Genomic DNA, 17,492 nt, shown 5'->3' with positions numbered 1-17,492 from the left:
AAAGTCTTGAAGACCCCAGAGTAATGCCTAGGGCCCATGAGGGCCGAACCTTTGGGTGGGGATTACTGGTTTAAAGAAGACAGGCGTCAGGGTCTAGTTGCAGGGAACAGGGGTGTGGATGAGATCTTCTCAGTCCCCTCCCCAGAACAGGTGCTAGGATGTGAACAGCAGCTGCTAGAAAAGAAGGAGGGGCCTAGGCCCTGGTAAGATGGGGGGGGGATGTCCAGAGAGGGGGACAGAGATCCATTGAGAGGGACAGAGACCCAGAGAGCACTAGATAGAGTCCCAGAGAAGAGGAAACAGAGATTCTGTGTTGGGGGGAAAGGGGACAGACACCCAGAGAGAGGGCAGATAGACTCCCAGAGAAAGAGGGAGACAGACCCAGAGAAGGGGACAGAGACCCAGAGAGAGGCGGGACAGAGACTCAGGGCAGAGACTCAAGCCGAGACCAGGAAAGACCCACAGAACCCCAAACTGGGGGGCAGGGGCGCCCTGCCATCAGGAGAGCCAGAACAAAGGGCCCCGGCGTCCCCTCCCCCAGTTTCCCACAACCCCCATCAGGGGAGGGGCTGGCCGGCGGGGGGGCCTCCCCTCCGGCCCCCGGCCCCGCCCCTTCCCTCCCCTCCCCCTGCGCCTTGGGCTTGGATCCAACTCAAGTTCCCAGTGACTTTCCGGAGGCCGGGAACAGGGAAAAACTTTTTCCAATACAGTCAGATCCCGCCTCCCAGGCGGCTCCACGTCTTCCACAGTTTTCCCAGGACCCCAGAGTCCAGGTTCCCATCCCCCTCCTCCCTCGGACCCCGGAGCCCAGGCCGAGACAAAGACCCCAGGCCGAGCCCAGTGGCGCTGAGGCGTTCAGGACCCCCGTAGGCCAAAATCCCAGCCCAGCTCTCCCCCATGTGGCCAGACAAAGGGACGGAGGAGCCGGGTAAGAAAGGTCCCCACTAATTTCCCGCCCCAGGCCCTAAACTTCGGAAGAGGCAAGACTGAAGATCCGGAAAGCACTGAGCCCGCCCTATGCCACCCCGCGGGCCTCCTTTCTCCATTAGGAGGACCGGGCGCCCACAAATGACACACAGAAGCCAGTTCAGTCAGAAACACGCACAGGGTCCTTTCTCACTTCAATCCCACATCGCCGCAGTCACACACACACACACACCCCGACACACCCGCCAAAGCCCCCGGCCCTCACTCACTCCCGAGCGCGCAATCCCAGACTCAGACCCTTCAACAGACACCCCAACTCCGGCGAAAGTTCCAACACCTCACTAAGATTCGGTCACACGCGCAAACTCGGGCCCCCGGGCAAAAAGAGGGCGGCAAGCAATTCTGAGACGGTCCCAGAAGCACCTCAGCTCATAACGCGTAGCTTCCCACCCCAACTCACACACCCCAAAGCTGGATCCCCGACTCCCGCCGGAGCCTTCCTACCTCCCGGCCTGGGGCTGGGGAGCCGCGGGCGGGCGGGGCGCTGCGAGGGAGAAAGTTGCCCGGGAGCTTTGTTTGGGAAAAGTGGGAGGGACCGGAGGGGGGGCGGGCCCGGGCGCCGGACACAGGGAAGAGGGATCCGACGGTGACAGTTTGGAGGAGGATTTTTGCTTTGGCAGAAGAGAGGTGAAGTCTAGCTTAGGCCCGGTAGGAACTTCAGAATTCAGATGCTTGCATCCCTGGGCAAGGTGAGGGATGGGAGATCCGGACTCCTAGGTCCCGGGGAGGAGGCTGATGGGGGCCAAGAAGCCTAGGTCTAAGAGAGGAGGGGTCCGGGGCCCTGGACTTTTGGCTACCACCCTCCAGTGTGTTTGTGTGTAGGAGACGTGGAAGTGATAAGAAAACAAAAGAATCTTTTCTGTTCAGCCTTAAGGATGTTTTTGAGGATTGCGGTATGTGAGGATGGATTTTTTATTGATTTCTATGACACCCGGGTTTCCTTGTGACTTCCCCAGAGTTAAGAGGTGGTCAAGAGTACTGGGAGTTTATTGGAGGTGCAGACTCTTGCTCCACACGCACTGGTGGACCAAGACCGAGAGAGAGCCTCGATGCCTGAGCGGAGAGGAGCTAGGGCTCGGCCTCCTGGGGTCCCTTAAAGATGAGGTGTTGGATGTTCACACTCAGGGAACTAGAGGGGCCTGGGATCCGGACTCTGGGGCCCTAAGGCGAAGGGAGCCTGAATTCTGGGCTCCTCGGAAATCTAGGCTCCTAGTTTCCAGAGAGGTCGGGGCTTTTCAATGGGACCGAAGAGGACTCCAGTTCAGGGTCGCTATCCTGCGCTCTGTGGAGTGTAGTAATCGTTTCAAATCTTGGAGAAGACGAGAAAGGACACGGAGAAACTCTCAGAGATAAATTCAAAACTAAGGAGTGGGTGAACCGAATGTTCGGTCTTGGGCTTTTCATGAGCATTGGGAGCCTAAGAATGGAACTGAGGGGGCTGGAGGCAAGATCTGGGGCGCAGACCAATGGCCCATGGCTCTAAGTCAAGGGGCGTGGCCATCTGAGATTGGAGGCGGGCTCGAGGGCCAAGATCCGAGAACATAGGCAGCACAGGATCTTCAGGCCCCAGGTCAACCGACGGGGGCGTGGTCTGACGCTGGGGGTGTGGTTAACAGATAGAGGCGTGGCTATACCCTTATGGGCGTGACCATCCAGTAGCGGGCCCAGCTCGCGGGTGAGGTCAGCGGATGGGGGCGTGGTCAGACTGTAGGGGCGAGACTTTGGCTCGCGGAGCTCATCCAACGCTCCAGGTATCCCGCCTGGGCTCGAGACCAGAACTGTTTGGATTTAACAGTCCGTGGACGGACGGACGGAGTCTGCGAGTCCGGTGACCGGGCTGTGGTCTAGCATAAAGGCGGGGCCCAGAAGAAGGGGCGGGGCGTGGGAGAAGGTGAGGAACGAGATCTGGATATGAATGCAGGCGAAGGAAAGGACTGAGAGCCGTGTGTAAGGCCAGAAGACCCGGGCCCGGGAGGAGGAGGAGGGCCCGACACGATGGATGGGATAGGCTGGAAGAACAGGGAGGGGGGAGATGTGGGGAAGTGCCTGAGCCACTGATAGGAAAGGGGTGAAGGTCTTGGGTGGGGGGTGTGACCGCTAGGGGGCAGGGCCTTGTCGGGGGCGGGGCCTCTGACCCGTACCGCTGCCACAGCCTCCCTGCCCGCCCCGCGATGTGGCAACCTCTGGTCCTGCTGCTGCTGCTCCCCTCTGCCTTGGTGCCCCCCTGCACTGCAGCCCCGATCCGCGATGCTGACGCCCAGGAGAGCTCCTCGGGTTTTCTAGGCCTCCAGAGCCTAATCCAAGGCTTCACCCGGCTTTTCCTCAAAGTGAGCAATGGCGAGGGGTGGGAGTAAGAAAAGAAGAGGCACTGGGGCAGATGGAGACTGAAGGATGGAAGGGGTTCGGAGAGACAGAATGGAAGACGGGTTGCGGCCAGGCCAAAGGACAGACAGGAAGAGAGGGAGTCAAAGGGGGAGAGAGATGAATAGAGAGCTACAGGCAGACCGAGAGATAGGAAGAGAGGGAGGAACTCAAGCAGATAGGGAGATGGGACAGAGACCAGACTGGAGCGAGAGAGACTCGGAAGGAGAAGGGGATGAGGCCACAGAGACTGTAAGATGGGAGCGGGGAAGCGGGGGGAGCATGAATAGGAAGGTAATGGAACAGAACAGAGATAGGACAGATGGGGGATGGGGCAGAAGGTGACCTGGTTAGGCCCGAAGGGTCAAAGGACAGAGAGAGAAGGAGATGGGGGGGTACGTGGGGCAAGGCCTCAACGGCACCCTGGCAAGGCTGCTGATTTAGTGGGGAGTCGTGGGGTCCAGCAGAACAGTGGTCCCTCCTCTGGCCCTAGGATGACTTGCTGCGGGGCATGGACAGCTTCTTCTCTCCCCCCATGGACTTCCGGGGCCTCCCCAGGAACTACCACCAAGAAGAGAATCAGGAGCACTGGCTGGGGAACAACACTCTCTCTAGCCACCTCCAGATCGACAAGGTGCCTATGGCGGGAAGTCCCTCCTGGAGTCTTCCCATGATCCCTCATGCTGCAGTAGCTGTGGGGAGGAAGGCAGAGGAAGAAAGTGGTTTTGCTCTCACTCTCTCCTCCTGTCCTCACAGGTGACAGACAACAAAACCGGAGAGGTGCTGATCTCTGAGCAGGTGGTGGCGTCCATTGAGCCAGGAGAGGGGAGCTTGGAGAGTGACTGGAAGGTTAGGACCTGCCCCTGACAACTCGTCCACGCTCAAACATTTTCTGTCGTTTGGGAGAAGATGAGTTGATATTCCCACTCTGACTGTTTAGCACTTCTCTCTGGGCCTCAGTTTTGTCATCTGTCAAATGGACAAGCCAGCTCTCAGAAATGAGGTTTACAACCCAGACTATATCCCCACTCACTTAGCAAGCCCCAGAAAAGTCTGTAAACCAAGAAGGGCTTTTAATATAATTCCAAGTGCTTTTAATCTTCACCCTCAAAGGGTGCTTTTATCTCAAAGTACTCTGCAAACCTCCAAGTATTTTTTTTTAATATTTTTATTTATTTCTAGGAGAGAGAGAGACAGCGTGAGCAGGGGAGGGTCAGAGAGAGAGGGAGTCACAGACTGAAACAGGCTCCAGGCTCTGAGCTGGCAGTCAGCACAGAGCCCGACACGGGGCTCGAACCCACAAACCGCAAGATCATGACCTAAGCGAAAGTCGGACGCTTAACCGACTAAGCCACCCAGGCGCCCCCAAACCTCCAAGTATTTTTAAATCTACCCCAAAGGGCTTGAGAAATCTCACTCTCATAAGCTTCAAGATGAGATTTTTTTGTTCTGAAGTGCTTTAGGAATCCCTAATGCTTCGTGTATCTCACCTTTGTAAACCCCTAAGGGCGATTCTAACTGCAAAGTCCTTTTATATATATTCTTTATTTTTTTTTTAAGTTTATTTTGAGAGAGAAAGAGAGTGCGTGCACACGTGGGCAGGGGAGGGGCAGAGAGAGAGAATCCCAAGCCGACTCCAGGCTCAGCACAGAGCTCATTAGCTCATTGCAGATCTCGGTCTCACAAACAGCAAGATCATGATCTGAGCCAAAATCAAGATTCTGACGTTCAACCAACTGAGCCACCCATGTGTTCCCAAACGGCTTATTTTTTTATCCTAAACATTTTTTTTTAATGTTTTATTTATTTCTAGAAGAGAGAGAGACAGCATGAACAGGGGAGGGTCAGAGAGAGAGGGAGTCATAGTCTGAAACAGGCCCCAGGCTCTGAGCTGGCAGTCAGCACAGAGCCCGACGCGGGGCTCGAACCCACGAACCGTGAGATCATGACCTAAGCGAAAGTCGGACGCTTAACCGACTAAGCCACCCAGGCGCCCCTATCCTAAACATTTTAAAGAACCCCCCCCCAAGCTCTTGACAAACCCATATGGCTCTTCCACACACCCCGAGGTTCTTATTTTTTCATTTCCAAATCTACAGAAGAGTTGAGAAAAATATAATCCAATCAAGCTGTGTCCCCTTTCCCAGGGAGCAGGGTTTCTCAACCTTGGCACCAGTGGCATTTGGGGCTGGATGATCTCGTGTTGAGGGGGCTGCGTGTGCTCTGTCAGAGGTTTANGGTAGTGACAACCAAAAATGTCTCCTGACTTCGATTGAGACCCACCGGCCTTGGTGCACTGCTCATTCAAATTTTACCATGTGTACTTTCTTTTCACTTTTTTATTTTTGAACTATGTGACAGTGAATTGTTGCCATCATGACACGTGACCCTTAAATCCCTTCAGCTGGTGTCTCCAAAGAATAATGCATTCCCCTGCATGACTGCCATACCATCTTTTAAATCTATGTATCTTTTTTTTCATTTAAGATTTTATATTTTTTTAATTTAAAAAAATTTAATGTTTATTTGTGAGAGAGAGAGAGAGGCAGAGCACGAGTGCAGAGGGGCAGAGAGAGAGAGGAAGACACAGAATCTGAAGCAGGCTCCATGCTCGGAGCCATCAGTACAGAACCCAACGTGGGGCTCGAACCCACAAACTGTCAGATCATGACCTGAGCTGAAACTGGAAGCTTAACCAACTGAGCCACCTGGGCACCCCTATATATTGTTTTTAATTTTTTAAGTTTATTTATTTTCAGAGAGACAGAGCATGAGCAGGGGAGGAGCAGAGAGGGAGAAAGAGAGAGAATCCCAAGCAGGCTCCATGCTGCCAGCACACAGCCCGATGTGATGCTTTAAGCTACAAACCGTGAGATGATGACCTGAGCCAAAATCAGGAGTTGGATGCTTAACCAACTGAATCACCCAGGCACCCCATACCACAGTACCATTTTTACACCCAAGAAATTTGACATTGATAATCACAGTATTATCTCTGTATTCGTTTGCTCAGGCTGCCATAACAAAGTACCACTGATTGGCTGGCTTAAACAACAGAAATGTATTATTACGCAGTTCTGGAGGCTGTAAGTTCAAGATCAAGGTGTTCATCAGGGTTGGTTCTTTCTGAAGCTGCAAGGGAGATTCTGTTCCATGCCTCTCTCCTAGTTTCTGGGGAGGCCTGCTGAAAATCGTTGGCATTCCTTGACGTGTAGAAGCATCCTTTCTCCGTCTCTGCCTTCATTTTCTTCTTTTTTTTATTTTTTTAATGTTTTATTTACTAAAATTTTTTAAAATGTTTTATTTATTCCTGAGAGAGAGAGAGCATGAGCGGGGGAGGGTCAGAGAGAGAGGGAAACACAGAATCTGAAGCAGGCTCCAGGCTCTGAGCTAGCTGTCAGCACAGAGCCTGATGCGGGGCACGAACCCATGAACCGTGAGATCATGACCTGAGCTGAAGTCAGACGCTTAACCGACTGTATCACCCAGGTGCCCCTCTGCCTTCATTTTCACTTGGCCTTCTCCTTGTATGCACTTCTAGGTCTATGTCCAAAGTTTCCCTGTGCAGACGGATACCAGTCATATTAGATGAGGCCCACCTAATGACCTTCGTCTTTTTGTGTCTTTATTTTTTTTATTTTGAGAGACAGAGACAGCATGAGCAGGGGAGGGGCAGAGAGTGAGGGAGACACAGAATCCGAAGCAGGCTCCAGGCTCTGAGCTGTCAGCACAGAACCTGACATGGGACTCGAACCCATGGACCGTGAGATCATGACCTGAGCCAAAGTCGGACACTTAACCGACTGAGCTACCCAGGCTCCCCAACCTTTATCTTAACTAATGAAATCTGCACTGACCCTGTTTCCAAGTAAGATCCCATTCTGAGGTCCTAAGGGTTAGGAATTCAACACACAAATGGGGTGGGAGAGTAGAGACACAAATCACTTCATAACAATCTCCTGCAGGACCTCTCAGAAAAATGCCAACTCTGATTCAGTAGGTCTGGACGACTAATTTGCTAACTTGCTAACAAGCTCCCAAATATTACTGAGGCTGCTGGTCCATGGCCACGCTTTGAGTAGCAAGGACCAAACAGATATTCAGTCCATATTCAAATGTCCCCAGTTGACCGAAAGCTGTTCTTAAGAGCTAATTTGATTTTTGTTTTAGTTTAAATCCACGTTGGCTAACATATAGTGTATAATAATGATTTCAGGGATAGAATTTAGCGATTCAACTTCCAGATACCACCCCATGCTCATCCCAACAAGTGCCCTCCTTTAGTGCCATCGCCCATTTAGCCCGTTCCCCCCGATTTGATTTTTGATCCAGGATTCAATCAAGGATCACATGGTGTGTGGTATGTGGGTGGCTCAGTCGGTTAAGCATCTGATTCTTGATTTCGCCTCAGGTCATGACCTCACAATTTGTGAGCTCAAGCCGGCATCAGGCTCAGTGCTGATGGTGTAGACACTGCTTGGGATTCTCTCTCCCCCTTCTCTCTCTCTGCTCCTACCCTGTTTGCTCTCTCTCTCAAAATAAATAAACTTACAAAAAAACAAAAAAGGATCACACGTTGCAACTGTGGTCATTCTTTGGTAAAGCCAAGAGCTTTTAATCCCAAAGTGATTTGTACGTTTCCAACTGCTTTCTAAACCTTAGAGTACGTTTAATCCTAAAATGCTTTAGAAACCTCTAAAATGTGCTTTCAATCCCAGGGTATTCTATAAATCTCAGTATTTTTAATGCAAAAGCACTTGTAAACCCAATGCTTTTGTAAAGCACAAAATGAGCTTTAAACTCCCAAAGCGGGGGCGTCTGGGTGGCTCAGTCGGTTAAGCGTCCGACTTCGGCTCAGGTCATGATCTCACGGTTCGTGGGTTCGAGCCCTACGTCAGGCTCTGTGCTGACAGCTAGCTCAGAGCCTGGAGCCTGTTTCAGATTCTGTGTCTCCCTCTCTCTCTGTCTTTCTCTCTCAGAAATAAAGAAAACATTAAAAAAAAATTAAAAAAAGCAAACCTCCCAAAGCACCCTGTAGGTGGGCAGAATGGGTTGAATGTGCCAGTTGGGGACTTAGCATCCTGGGGCTGTCACCCGAGTTTGATAGTTCTCCTTGTTGCTCCTCCCCAGGTGCCCAAGATAGAGGAGAAGGAGGCCCTGGTGCCTGCCCCGAAAGCCATCAACACCTTCCGCCCTGAACCCCATCCCCGAGTCGCCTTCTGGATCATGAAGCTGCCACAGCGGAGGTCCCACCAGGATGTTCAGGAGGGTGGCCGCTGGCTCAGCGAGAAGCGACACCGCCTGCAGGCCATCCGGGATGGGCTCCGCGAGGGGACCCATGAGGACAGCCTTCAAGAGGGGACCCGGGGCTCCTCCCGCTCGAAGCTTCCCGTCCGCAGGACCCACTTCCTGTACATCCTCAGGCCCTCCCAGCAGCTATAGGGGTGGGGAGGGGGCTGGAGAACCCCAGCATGTACCCCCACGAGACCCCACCCCAAGCACCATATGGAAATAAAGTTCTTACATCTGGCATCACTTGCTCCTTTCAGGATCTGTCCCCAGGCCTCAGCTGACTGGGTCATGACAAGTCCCCTCTCCCCCAATCCTAGCCTTGAGAGTGACATCTGGCTGTGCCAGGCTTTTGTCAAGGTCTCCGGGCTCACCCAGCAGCTCTATCACCCTCAGCCTCATCCATCATCCCCTCAGTCGCTGGCCTTGTCACCTGTCTGCCCTCCTATTCCCAACGGGGGAGGATTGTTGCACAATCGAGTTCCTTGGGTGGACCCAAGGGCCCTGCTTCCTCACTGGCTGTACCTGGGGCCACCAGTCCTCAGCTCCTAGAAGCCTCTCTCCGGTCCTTGCGTGGGAACCCTACACCTCAGATCCCAGAATCTCTCGGACTTTCCCTTCTGCTCCATCTCCCTTCCGCCTTCTCCTCCTCTCCCAGCAGGAGACAATTCTCTCTGCCTTTAGGGGCTCACAGGATTGGACCACGCCCACCAGGACAGCGTACTTCCCAGGATCCTGGAACTGGAGAGAGTGGCCATCTTGGGGGACTAGTGTTCTCCTACCATAGGTCTGGATCCTGTCACCTCCCGGCCGCTCTGGTAACATCCACACCCGCCTGTTTTCACGCTCTCATTTTGATCTTTTCATTCCCCGCCTCGTGACTTATGTGCTGACTCCATCTTCAAGTTGCTCTGTCCGTCTCTCCCTTTGTCCCTCTGTCTGTCCCTCTGTGCCAACACCTCCGACTCCATCTCTGCCAGCCAGGCCTGATGCCTCAGCCAAACCTGGAGGTTCACAGGCCCTGTTTAGCTGCCCTGGCCATTTTGCCTCAACATCTCCTGTTCCCTCCAAGAAAGAACCTTCCCTTAAGACCCCTCTCTCATCTAGAAGGCACATCAGGGTCTTCTTGGTGCTGAGTCCGGCAGGGGATGCAGGCATGACGTGAGCTTTCTCCCTTGAAGCCCAGGCTCAAGGTCAGATCACCCCACAGACAGACCCAGTGCATTCAGGAGCCTAGAAATACATGGGCATAAATAAAAGCGAATTTTCTTTTGAAAATTGAGGGGTTTCCTTAAAGATTTTATTTTTTTATGTTTTTTTTTTTTAATTTATTTTTGAGAGAGAGACAGAGCAAATGGGGTATGGGCAAAGAGAGAGGGGGAGAGAGAAAATCCCAAGCTGGTTCCACATTGTTAGCATGGAGCCTGATGCGGGGCTCAAAGCCACGAACCATAAGACCATGACCTGAGCTGAAACCAAGAGTCAGATGCTTCACCAACTGAACCACTCAGCCTTCTGCTATGTTTACTTTTGAGAGAGAGAGAGAGAGAGAACACGTGTGCACATGTGAGGGAAGGCAGAGAGAAGGGGTTACAAGATCCAAGCAGGCTCTGTGCTGGTATCATAGAGCCCCACATGGGGTTTGAACTCACAAACCACGAGATCATGGCCTGAGTTGAAGTCCGATGCTTAACTGACTGAGCCACCCAGGTTCCGTTTATTTATTTTAAATAATCTCTACACCCAATGTGGGGCTCCAACTCACAACCCTGAGGTCAGGAGTTCAATACTCTACTGACTGAGCCAGCCAAGCACACTCCTGAAAATTTAGATTTTTGATTATTCAAAAAAAACCCCAAAAACCCATCAATATGGATGGAGTGACTAGTGTTCGACTCTCACCAAAATTCAGCTGTAAAAGCTGAATGCAATGAAATAAAAACAACGGATGGAGGCATCAGAGAGCCATCAATAGAGCCAAAGTTAAAGAATCAAGATCTCAGGGGGCGCCTGGGTGGCTTAGTCGGTTAAGTGTCCGACTTTCGCTTAGGTCGTGATCTCGCGGTTCGTGGGTTCGAGCCCCGTGTCGGGCTCTGTGCTGACTGCCAGTTCAGAGCCTGGAGCCTGTTTCAGAGTCTGTGACTCCCTCTCTCTCTGACCCTCCCCTGCTCATGCTGTCTCTCTCTCTCTCTCTCTCTCAGAAATAAATAAAATATTTAAAAAAAAAAAGAATCAAGATCTCAGGGGCACCTGGGTGACTCTGTCGGTCAAGTGGCCTACTCTTGATTTCCCCTCAGGTTATGATCTCACAGTTGGTGAGTTGGAGCCCCCATCAGGTTCTGCTTGGATCCTCTGTCTTCCTTTCTCTGCCCCTCTCACCACTTCACAAAAATAAAGAAATGTTAAAAAAAAAAAAAAAAATCACGATCTCAGAGAGAAGTGTGATGAAATGAATCTGACGAAGTCTGCCCGCAGTTTCCTTTAAGGCATTTGCCAACCCTTAGGTTGTGACCATTCTGGGAAGAGAACACCAGGAAATGAAACAGCAGTTAAGCTGGGGCGCTTGGCTGGCTGAGTCAGAAGAGCGACCGTGTCACTCACGATCTCAGAGTCGTGAGTTCGAGCCCCACATTGGGTGTAGAGATTGCTTATAAATAAATAGATAGATAGCTAAATAAATAAATAAATTTGAGGACCTGCCAAGGAGAAGGGACCTAGTAAACACCTCCAGGCTTCATAGGAGAGTCAAGATAGCCACTGTGCCAGCCTGAAGGGCAAACCGAAAACGTCAGCCTCATCTGGGTTGTGGTGATCTATCCACACATACTCTGTCCAGATGACAGAAGAAAATTAAATCCTTTCTAAACGAAGACAATACATTCCAAAGAGTACAATTTTTATATACAATATTCACATTTTAATTTAAAAATTAGTTTTGGGGCACCTGGGTGGCTCAGTCAGTAAAGCATCTGACTCTTGTTCTCAGCTCAGGTCTTGATCTGAAGGTCGTGAGTTCAAGCCTTGTGTTGCACTCCAGGCTGGGCATTGAGCCTACTTAAAAATAAATAGGGGCACCTGGGTGGCTCAGTCGGTTGGGCACCTGACTTCAGCTCAGGTTATGATCCCACAGTTTCAAGCTCGAGCCCCACATTGGGCTCTGTGCTGACAGCTCAGAGCCTGGAACCTGCTTCAGATTCTGTCTCTCTCTCTCTCATTGCTCTTCCCCTGCTCATGCACTCACTCACTCTCTCTCTCAAAAATGAATAAAACATTAAAACAAATAATAAATGCACCTGGGTGGCTCAGTTGGTTAAGCGTCGGACTTTGGCTCAGGTCATGATCTCGCGGTTTGTGAGTTGAGCCCCGCGTCGGGCTCTGTGCTGACAGGTCAGAGCCTGAGGCCTGCTTTGGATTCTGTATCTCCCTCTCTGTCTGCCACTTCCCTGCTCGAGCTCTGTCTCTCTATCTTCTCAAAATTAAGTAAACATTTAAAAAAATCAAAAGCAAATAAAATTACCCTGACTTCAAAAAAGGAAGGAAGGGAGAAACGTGAAACACTGAAGAAATAAACAAAGAATGAAATTGTACTAATAAAGCTAAGGAGTCCACCATTTGACAGCTTGTGCCAAGGAAACACCTGGCAAACATTCTTATTGAATTCTTAGGACCCCCTGTGGTGGATATTATTTGTTCCCATTTTACAGAAGAAGCTAAGGTTCAGATAGGTGAGGTCACTTGCCAAAAAGTCACACAGCAATGGCACTGGGTGTGTCTGATTCCATATCTCACACTTTGAAACATTCATCACATCACACCTCAAACAGGTTCGTTCCCAGGCCTTATGTAATAATAGTTAACACGGATTACCACCTTAAGGCCTCAAGGTAACAAAGGAAGCAATTATTATCTCCATTTCTGGGAGGAAGCCTGAGGCTCAGAGAGAGCAAGCCATTGTGCCAAGATCACAGCTAGGAAGTGATGGAGCCAAAATTCAAACCCAAGAACGTCTGACTCCAGGCCCATAGCCTTGTCATGAACTCTATGCTGCCGAGGAGTTAAGAGGCATGGAACCTGTCTGCTCCTTCACGCTTTTATTCAACACTTTTTTTTTTCTTTTTAGCACTCACACTAGGCCAGGCATGTTCTAGCCCCAAAACCACCTCCTACTGCATGCAGCTCACGTTCCAGTGGGGGTGACACTACACAAATATACACTCTGTCAGGTCGTGAGATATGCCATGAGGACCACTAACAGTGGTGGTTAGTGAGATGAGGGGCTAATGGAAGGAGTGTGGCCGGGAAAGATCTCTCCGAGGAAGGAATGATGGTGGGGTGAACCGGTAGATGCAAAAGGATTCCTTCTCTGTGTCTCCGCTAGCAGAAAGAAGGTATGGATGGGACATCTTTTGTCCCAAATCCCCATTCTTGGGAGGCAATTTTGGATGTCATTCCCCTCTCTCTAGCAGGAAAAGCTGAGAATGTTTTTTCCCCACTCCTTCCTATAAGCAATGAATGAAACTTTGAGAAACAATCTTTCAAGGACCTGTTAATACATCGTGACTAGAGCCACAAAGGGCGCGGGAGTGGTGAGGCAAGATAGGGTGGGACATCATTGTGACGGTGACAGGCAGCCTTGCACGGAAGAGAGGGCAAGAAAGGGCATGACTTAGTAGCTGTAGTAGCTGATAAAAAGTGGAGGATGGACAAAGGGTCCCTCAATCCAACTGGTCCATTGCACCCAAGCTTGACGCCGGAGAGGAGACCCCAACGTAGGGGACGCAGGCACCCCTCGCTCCCCCTACCGGCCGCTCAGCCTCCAGCTTTGACCCTCCCGGCCAAGGCGCAAGCACCCGCTGCGCCAGGATGGGTGCGCGCCCGGCCACTCCTGCGCATGCGCGGCGTTCGCGTTGCAGGTAACCGACAAGACTCGAGCGCGCCTCCCCTCGGTGTGCGCCTGCGTCGCGCGGAGGCGCCCAGGTGGGGCGGGGTTTAGACGCCGCGCGCGCGCTCTCGGTCTCGCCCCGAGCTTTTCGCTTTTTCTGGCGGGAACGGCGCACGCGCACCTTCTTCCCAAGCAACTGCCGTTGGTAGGTCGTGGGCCCACCAGTGCCATGGATGTGGCGGGGTTCCCCAGAGAGGCCCTGCCAGAGCCCCCAAATCCTAGGGGACAGCCCCCAGTATCAAGGCCTTCCGAATCTTGTCACAGGTTTTCGCGCAATCCTAATCCAAAACCCCTCAGAAATACTGAAAAGGACTCCTAGGAAATGTGATGACCCCTGAAATCTTGTCAGAATCTTCTAGAAATTCTGTCAGACTTCTGCCTCGGACCCTGCCAGACTACCCCGCAAAAATCCTGTTATATTCCCTTCCCAAATCAGGGACACTCTCACCCAGCCAGCCAGACACCCCCGGAAATCCAGAGACGCCCCAGGAAAATGGTCAGAGACCCGCGTGGAACCCCTTTAATTCCTGCCGGTTCCTCCTCCCGCTCCATCCTCCCTGTGGAATACCCTCCGTGGTTGACGAGAGCCTCCCTCAACCCCTCACCAGGAGTTTATCCCCCAGTCCTAGTGCCAGACCCTTCCCCCCTCAGACCCCACAGCCACCATCCTCGTCTGCACCCCCCTGCGTTGTCCAAGCCCTGGAAGGACAGTCTCTCTTCAAAGGCTGCCTTTTCTAGAACATTCTAAAAGCTAAGAAGTGTGCACTCCACAGCAGTGGACCCTGCTGGCACCAGGGAGAGCAGGGTGTGGGCAGTATTTGGTGAGGAAAGGGGTGACAAGCAGGTGGGGTGAGGACAGACAGGCTCCAGAGGGCCCTATGTGGACCATTCCCCTCCAGTGTGCCCAGTTTAGCCCCAGTGGGCACAGTTGTCCAGCATAATTATTAGTAGCACCCTTCTCACTCTTTTTTTTTTAAGTTTTATTTCTTTATTTGAGAGAGACAGAGCGTGAGATGGGGAGGGACAGAGAGAGGCAGAGAGAGAATCCCAAGCAGGCTCCTTATGCTCAGCACAGAGCCTGATGTGGGGCTTGAACTCACGAAACCGTGAGATCATGGCCTGAGCCAAAACCAAGAGTCAGATGCTTAACTGACTTGAGCCACGGGGCGGGGGACGGGACACCCTTCTCATTCTTGAGAGTGTCCTGGTATTGGGACACTAAGTATGGTCCGGCTGGTTGTAATGGAGGCAGGGCGGGCACTGTCAGGACACAGAGGAGGGGGTCCCCAGGGAAGGCTCCCCAGGGAGGCTGTGAGCCAGGGCGGGGGCCACACGTGAGGATGGTGCATGTGGCACCACAGGAATTGCAGGGACCCCTTTGTCCCACACCAGCTAGAGGGACTAGGACATAGCCCTGAGGGCACTAGGGATCCATAGCAGGGGTCGGAGCAGGAGAGAGATGGACTCAAACTCGCATGAGAGGCCCGCCATTCCGCGTACAGGCTGGTATGGCCGAATGTCAGTAGCCCAGGGTGGTGTGGGAACCCAGAAACAGCAGCTCGTTCAGAAACGCTTTCCCAGAGGAGGGGATATGTAAGCCAAGGCAGGAAGGGCTGGAAAGGAGGGTGTCCCAGGCAGATACCCGGAGGTGGGGACAGCCAGCCCTTTTTGGGGGAGAGCACGCAGTTCAGAGTTGCTGGAACAGCGAGTGTGATTTGGGGTGGGAAGGTGGGCAGGGCCTTCAGTGCCGGGTCCAGGCTCTGTGCTCTGTCCCTGGGGTACTGGGCAGCCATGGGAGGACCCTGAGCAGGTCAGCTCGGGGCGGCACTGGGGATGGACAGGAAGGGAAAGATGAGACCAGAAGGCCGGGGAGGAGGATGGGACCCAGAGCTGTAGGGAAGGAGAGGAGGGGTCAAGTCAGCAGCGTCACAGGGCAGGAGGGACAAGGCTCGGGACTTGACGGGCTGTGGGGAGGAGGTGGGGGACGGAATCAAGGAGGCAGTGACCCCCACCCATCAGCCCCCTTCTTTGATCTCTGCCGCCCACTCCTGGGCCCCGTTTTCCCAGCCCACACCTCCAGTTCATAAAACAGGTCCGAGCGGGAGCTGCTCTGGTCGGGGCAGGGGTGGGCAAACAGGTTCTGAGGACTCAGAGCGGCCTGGGGCACAGGTGGGGCAGGGTGGCTGGTCTGAGGAGGCCATTCCCGCTTGTCCTTCCAGAAGCTCTTGGAGCAGATGACCCTTTGCCAGTCTGTCTCAGTGATGGAGGTGGGCTGTTAGGTTCTCCCGAAGCTGTGGAGCAACCAGGGCGGCCCATGGACGTGCCGGAGGGCCGGGCGGGCGGCCCCACTGCACAAAGTAGGTGGCTGGGCCCCCTGTTCACCCCAAGGGAGGATGAGGAGGGAGCAGTGGGTGAGTGGGTGCCAGCTTGTGGCTTGGGGACTTGGGAGAGGTGGCTTGGGGTGCCTGAGCCTCCACTTTGTCGCAGGGTGGGAGGGAGGGAGCTCTCTTTGATGAAGTGCCCGATGTGCGCCCACCTGTCCAGATACCGTACCTCCTTTGCCCTGGGGGAACCGCAGCAGAAACCTTAGCAAGTTCTGTTCCCGCTTCCCTAACGACCTGCTGGGTCACCCCTCACTTCATTCAGATCTCTGCTTCCTTGTAAAGTCTTCTTTCATAGTCCCTCCCTTCTCCTGCTCCTCTTCCTAGCACTGTTTAGTCTCTGCCCCTCCCACTGAGACGTGAGTTCGAGTTTATTTTTTTTGTTTTTTAAATGTATGTTTATTTTTGAGAGAGAGAGAGTAGGAGCAGGGAAGGGGCAGAAAGGGAGGGGACAGAGGATCTGAATGCTGTGCGCTGCGTTGATAGCAGTGAGCCGAGCCTGATGTGAGGCTTGAACTCACAAACTGAGTTCGTGACCTGAGCAGAAGTCACCCAGGCATCCCAACATGGGGGAATTCACTCTGGCATCCCTGGTCCCTAGAGCAGTGCTGACCAACATGTGAGCCATAACTTTTGTTAGTAGCCACATGTAAAGGTAAAAAGAAACCGACAAAATGGAATGGGAATAATAGATTTTTATTTAACCTAATATGTCCAAAATGGTATCATTTCAGCATGTAATTAACATAAAAATGTATTAGAGATATTCTTTTTTTTTCACACCCAGACTTCAAGATTGGTGTGTAGTTTACACTAATAGAGCATCTCAATTCACACTCGCCACAGTTCAAGCTGTTCAAATCCACGTGGCAAGTAGCTGTCCCATTGGTTAGCGCTGCCCTTGAACAATGTCTGACACGTAGGAGCTCAGTTATTGTCCTTGATTTGTTGGGATGGATGCAAACCAAAGGGGTGTGAAAGCCGCCTTGGGGAGGAAGACACTGGGTGGCCCTCTCTGAAATTCATCTGCTAAGTAGGAGACCCCAGTGTGATGGGGGAGAAGGTTCTCACCCTGGGGGAGAGGCAGGGCTGCTTTCTTAGAGGCTCCCGGAATCCAGCAGCTGAGCCCACGTCTTTTCTCAAGGCCACAGGCCTGGACTCTGGCCTCCGGAGTCCTTCCAGAGGGGAAGGTAGGAGGCAGGCACCTGGGCGCCCGAATGCAGGGCAGGCGGACCAAGTGACGGACCTGGAAACTTCTCTGACACCAGCAGAGGGCGTGCGGCCCCCGAGGATCCCGTGGGCCAGAGCTGAGCCGGCTTTGGGAGGCTCCTGAAGGAAAGGGAAGGCCACACCCAGGAGAGATGGAGACAGAGGAAGGCTGGGGGAAAGAGCCAGAGAGACAGCAGGGCAAGGAGAGACACGGAGAACGGAGAAGCACTGGAATATGGGAAAAGAAGCCCAGAGCTGGAGAAACCGTGAAGAAAATGGGGACAAGGAGCACAGAGTCAGAGAGGCAGGGCTCTGGGAAGAGA

At 52.7% G+C, this 17,492-nt stretch overlaps 3 protein-coding genes across 6 annotated transcripts in view; 2 read left to right on the top strand and 1 right to left on the bottom strand.

Moving 5' to 3' along the window:
- Positions 1-1,484, bottom strand: part of TEAD2 (TEA domain transcription factor 2) — a 16,719-nt gene extending 15,235 nt beyond the window's left edge. The window contains exon 1 of the mRNA XM_077747151.1: positions 1,432-1,484. The gene's annotated coding sequence lies outside the window, so the exon portion shown is untranslated. The remainder of the gene's footprint in view (positions 1-1,431) is intronic.
- A 51-nt stretch (positions 1,485-1,535) lies between these two features.
- DKKL1 (dickkopf like acrosomal protein 1) lies at positions 1,536-8,880 on the top strand. Of its 4 annotated transcripts, none has more exons than XM_077747011.1 (5): positions 1,536-1,676; positions 3,140-3,314; positions 3,842-3,982; positions 4,105-4,197; positions 8,479-8,880. In XM_077747011.1, the coding sequence occupies exons 2-5, from the start codon at positions 3,159-3,161 to the stop codon at positions 8,788-8,790; spliced, it is 702 nt and encodes a 233-aa protein (XP_077603137.1). In that variant the 5' UTR covers positions 1,536-1,676; positions 3,140-3,158; the 3' UTR covers positions 8,791-8,880. The 4 variants fall into 4 exon arrangements, with proteins under 4 accessions (XP_077603137.1, XP_077603136.1, XP_077603135.1 ...); XM_077747010.1 differs by lacking the exon at positions 1,536-1,676 and adding an exon at positions 2,684-2,738; XM_077747009.1 differs by lacking the exon at positions 1,536-1,676 and adding an exon at positions 2,745-2,878.
- A 4,422-nt stretch (positions 8,881-13,302) lies between these two features.
- KASH5 (KASH domain containing 5) overlaps positions 13,303-17,492 on the top strand; it is a 25,697-nt gene continuing 21,507 nt past the window's right edge. The window contains exons 1-2 of the mRNA XM_077747408.1: positions 13,303-13,550; positions 15,799-15,936. Coding sequence (XP_077603534.1) covers positions 13,337-13,550; positions 15,799-15,936 — 352 coding nt within the window. The 5' untranslated portion in view covers positions 13,303-13,336. The remainder of the gene's footprint in view (positions 13,551-15,798; positions 15,937-17,492) is intronic.

This window comes from Crocuta crocuta, unplaced genomic scaffold, assembly GCF_008692635.1.
Source record: "Crocuta crocuta isolate KB4526 unplaced genomic scaffold, BGI_CrCroc_1.0 scaffold334, whole genome shotgun sequence".
Lineage (NCBI taxonomy): Eukaryota > Metazoa > Chordata > Mammalia > Carnivora > Hyaenidae > Crocuta > Crocuta crocuta.
This window is presented reverse-complemented; position numbering and strand designations above follow the sequence as displayed.

Excerpts from the sequence above, each read along its gene's own strand:
- DKKL1 (XM_077747008.1), top strand. The coding sequence starts at position 2,903 with ATGCAGGCGAAGGAAAGGACTGAGAGCCGTGT. Across the intron at positions 2,935-3,139 it reads GAAAGGACTGAGAGCCGTGT|CCTCCCTGCCCGCCCCGCGA; the intron begins GTAAGGCCAGAA and ends CCGCTGCCACAG. Across the intron at positions 3,983-4,104 it reads GCCACCTCCAGATCGACAAG|GTGACAGACAACAAAACCGG; the intron begins GTGCCTATGGCG and ends CTGTCCTCACAG.